This window comes from Phyllostomus hastatus, unplaced genomic scaffold (genome assembly GCF_019186645.2).
Source record: "Phyllostomus hastatus isolate PE091 unplaced genomic scaffold, TTU_PhHast_1.1 phas_contig_17, whole genome shotgun sequence".
In the NCBI taxonomy this organism is placed as follows: Eukaryota; Metazoa; Chordata; class Mammalia; order Chiroptera; family Phyllostomidae; genus Phyllostomus; species Phyllostomus hastatus.
This window is the reverse complement of record NW_025333664.1, coordinates 14,425,197-14,429,644: the sequence shown is the minus strand read 5'-3', so window position 1 is coordinate 14,429,644 and position 4,448 is coordinate 14,425,197. Positions and strand designations below refer to the sequence as shown.

Genomic DNA, 4,448 nt, shown 5'->3' with positions numbered 1-4,448 from the left:
CGTGCCATATAAATGTAAATTACTGCTGTTATTATTTTCACCCTTACTCTTTGGGACCTCCCCTTCTCTTTGCCATACCCGACCCCCCCCCCCCAGCCCGCCCCAGGCCTTCAGGGACCCATGCCAAAATCTGTTCCCAGATAGTTTTGCTTCTCTCCCCTCTTCCTCCTGCAAGGCTCTTCCCAGCTTTACTTCCTGGCTGGGGCACTGCTGCTCGGGTCTCTGCACTCTCCCTGCGGGCTCTGGGAGTCCACATTAGGAACTCCAGGCCAGAGCATCAACCACAGGACTGAAAGGCTGAGTCTCCCAGACTGCAGATGTTGGGTCCAAAGAGACCAGAAACCCCTCGGAATCAGAGAACTGTTCTCGGATTGGGGTGGGCAGGCGTCCTACTCGGACTCTCAGAGGTGTCTGAGGCCAATCCTGAGTTATAGACAGGTTCCCAGGAGGCTGGGAGGGGTTTGGGGCCTCCTAGGCAGGCACTGCTCTTCTAAGTGGAAGGTTTCCTTCCCTGGAAAAGGGAAGGTTCTGGGACTACCAGGCTTCGGTTGGAGCGGCCGGAGCTGCTGCACCAGACCGATGCTCCAAACCCCCTCTGAACCCCAATCTGGGGAGCCACAGAACTCCCGATCCAGCCACGCAGTACTCTTCTGTGAGGCAGTGGGCTCCAGGTCTGACTCGCAGGTACGTCCTGGGCAGCGAGGGACTTCCTGTCTGAAGGGTCTTACACCTGGTGCTGGATTCCACCTGCTTCCACAAGCCCCAGGGGAAGGGAAAGGCCTCCACTCTGAGCGAGCACACTAGCTCTGGGCAGCTTGAGTTGGTCCCAGCGAGATGCACTGGGCCAGACAAAGCTGAGGACCTCCAGCCTAGGCCGGATGGCCAGAGTGGCAAGGCTGGCCGAGCCTGATTGCCAGAAGGACCCCGCTTCCCCAACAGGGTGGCCGCTCCCAGAGTCCTGGGCTCTGCCTGCAGAGGGGCCAGGCCAGCAGGCCAGCCCTGATGCCCAAACCTGAAAGCCTTGCAGAAGTGCCTCACACCCCCTTTCAAACTGGCTCCTGACTGGGGTCGGTTCTATATGTAATACACCTAGGGTAAGAAGCAGAAAACATGTTCGAAGTTCATGGACACACACTCACACACTTAAGGGAGAGATCTGCTCGAATGTGGTCTGTCTCTCCATTGGCCAGGGGCGTTGAGAGTGGCCCCAAAGCGAGAGAAGAAAGTCAAAGTCGGGCGCACGGGACGCAGAGTCCTCTAAATAAACACCATTTCCATGGTTTTAATAAGCAAAATAGGAAACCATTTTAATAACCAAAAAACAGAAACCAGTCTGAATAAAACTACAATAGACTAGGTTTTAATATTTTCATATCATAAGCCAGGTTTGAAATTGATCCCTTATTTTACATGAAATAAAAACAATTTTTGTTGCAGCAAATTTGACTTCAACATAGTTGAATCCGTAAAAACCAAAGCTTGTTTCTGATGCAGGACGAATATCCACAATATTTAAAACTGCAAGCACCATGCTGTTCATACAATCGTGTTATTACTGTTAATTTATCAACTAATACAAACTCAAAATGCATCCGGCCAGCAGCGCCAGCAATTTCAAATGGGAACTAAAAAGTATGCTTTCATTTTGGTATTTTTGTCAGTGCAACTGAAATCCTTTTACTGACCTGCAGGGAGGAAAAAAATGTAATAACAAAACAAACTAACAAAAAAAAAATAAAACACCCAGGTCTTCTCTATAACTACTCTACAACTGAAGGGGAGGGGGAGAACACCACCAATAACTCTCCTGATAGCTCAAAAGCAAGGAAAGAAACACATATAACATGTTGGTCTAAGGAACACACCTGAAAGTTGCAAAGCTACTTGCCAGTGCTTGGGTTACCGGTACTGGGCTGGTTCAACACGAGTTCAGGTCACCACCGGGCAGTGTCCCGAGCTGGTGAAGCCGCTCACTCTGCAGGCATAGCGGCTCCAGCAATCAGTTGCGAAGGGACCCTGGAGTGATTCTGATTGCAGTTAAAAGCAAACAAGATCTGTTTTCTTCTCTTTTCCGGTTAGGGGTGTCAATTTTGCCATAACACAAGGTGGGAGCAAAGACGGTCCTGGCCCTTTGGGCTTTGAAACTCCACAGCTGCCCTGCCCTGGGACCCAATCTGGGACCCGGTCCTCTTTCTCTCAAAACCAACAAAACTGAAAACTAAAACGGGAAGGAAAAGAGGACCGAATGGGGGTAGGGGAGGGAGTGGAAACAAGCAACTTCCAAAGGTGCCCAATACAAAGTTGTTTTCTGATGCAAAAAGCCCAGAACCATTTTTTTTTTACTTACAAAATATGCCATAATATTAAACCCAAACAAAGACACTCAGCTTGCTGCCACGTTCTCTAAGCGGTTTGGCAAGCGGGTATTTACAAGCCGACAGCTGGGACTGAAACCCGGCAAGCAGCCACTGGAGATACTGCGAACTGCGTTCCCTTCTCACTCCAAAGAAACAAGGGGTTATGATCCATGATCAAGAACATGCTAAAGTTAAACAAGAAAATGGTACAAAATAGAAATTATTACCATACATGTCCAGCATGCAGGATTAATATTTTTAATGCAGATTTTCGTATTTTTCTATGTAATGGAGCAGGCAATAAAACTGATGATATTTGCGCGCAGAATGTTCTAACTGCGGCCCGCGTCTCGGGGCTGAGAGCCAGTGTTTTCTGGACCCTGGACAGACAGGTCCGTCTGTCCCTCCTTCGCTCAGCCTCGCCTCGCACCTGCCAGGACGCCAGGGTCCCTCTCCTCTCCTCGCCGCTCTCTTCCCGAGCTGGACTGCGCTCCGGGCCGCGAGGTAGCTGCCCCGGCTTACCGCACAAAGTTCAGAAAGCCAGGAGTCTCCAGACGACTTTGGCGACTCCTCGGGACTATGCCTCGCCGCCCTCCAGCCAGAAGAAAAGTTGCTCCGGGATTTCCCACCCCCTCGTCTGTCTCTGGCTCTGCTTGAGTCTAGGAGGCGGCGCTGGTGCGCGCTGCTCTCTCCTTGGCCAAGGTCCCCAGCCTGCCCGCGCGCCCTCCGGTCGCCCGCGTCCCGCGCGCCCTTCCTCCCTCTCCCTCAAGTCAAACAGGTCAATGCTGGGGCTGTGGCAGGGACTGGGTCCAGGGGAGTCCAGGACTGGGAACAGGGGACAGGGAGTCCGGGCCGGGGCCAGGGCGGGAACCGGGACGGGCCAAGACTCACAGAAAGAACTCAGGAGAGGAGGGGCTGTCGCTGGTGGAGCCCGCCTCCCTGAAGCCGGAGTTGGCGAGTTTCTCGCACTTGACCTTGTAGGCGTCTCTTTCGCGGGCCAGCCGGGACACCTCCTGCTTAAGCTGCTCCACCTGCTGAATGAGCTGCGTCTTCTCATTCTCCAGGTGGTGTTTCTGCTGAACGCGTTTATACCTGCACGACTGGGCGTAGCCCCGGTTCTTCAGGGTCCGCCGCTTCTGCTTCAGGCGGATCACCTCGTCCTTGGTGAAGCCCCGCAGGTGGCGGTTCAGCTCGCGCACGGACATGGACACGAGCTGGTCGTCGGAGAAGCGGTCCTCCACGCTGCCGTTACCGCCAGCCGCCGTCGCCGCTGCAGCCCCGTGCGGCCCAGGCCCGGGGTGGCTGGTGGGCAGCTGCTGCGTGGGGCTAGCCGCGTTGGACGGCGGCGGCGACGCTTGGTGATGGTGGTGATGGTGCGGGTGCGCGTGCGGACCCAGGTCTTCGTGGGTCACGCCGGCGCCCGAGTACGGATGGTGCGGGTGTGGGTGGTGGTGGTGATGGTGGTGGTGCGCACCGCGGAAGCCGTCGAAGCTCTGCAACGGCTGTGGCACTGGGTGCGAGCCGATGAGCGCCTCCACTGCGTCCTCAGGCGTCAGGTTGAGCGCCTCGGGGTTCATCTGCTGGTAGTTGCTCGCCATCCAGTACAGGTCCTCCAGGTGGGTCTTCTGTTCAGTCGGGCTGAAGCTGGGCGACGAGGGCACCGAGCTACAGGGTGTGCTGAGCGGTGTGGAGGACACCGAGCCGGCTGGCTGCAGGCGCGTGCAGGGCCGGCCGGGACGCTCCGGGCGCCCCAGAGGCTCCTTCTTTACGTCGAACTTCAGCAGGTCAAAGTCGTTGACATACTCCATGGCCAGCGGGCTGGTGGGCAGCTCAGGCCCCATGCTCAGCTCCGCGGCCATCGCTGACGCGAGGCGCTGCCGCCGCCGGGAAACTTTGCAGCCGGCCGGGACGCGCCGAGCCGGGAGCGGGGGCGAGGAGCGGCGAGCCCGGGAGGCGGTGAGCTCAGGGCGCAGCGGGCCGGGGCCGCCGGCCAAGCCTTTGTCTGGGGACGCGGCTGCGCGCCGGAGAGTACCGAGGCTGCCTGCGCCGCCCCAGAGCTCGGGACTGCGGCCGCACCGGGGCCGGGCGGAG

At 56.6% G+C, this 4,448-nt stretch overlaps 1 protein-coding gene across 1 annotated transcript; it reads right to left on the bottom strand.

Moving 5' to 3' along the window:
* Positions 1 to 1,280: 1,280 nt before the first annotated feature.
* MAFB (MAF bZIP transcription factor B) lies at positions 1,281 to 4,226 on the bottom strand. The gene has a single exon (XM_045833409.1). It carries the CDS (start codon positions 4,214 to 4,216, stop codon positions 3,245 to 3,247), a length of 972 nt encoding a protein of 323 aa, XP_045689365.1. The 5' UTR covers positions 4,217 to 4,226; the 3' UTR covers positions 1,281 to 3,244.
* Positions 4,227 to 4,448: the final 222 nt, after the last annotated feature.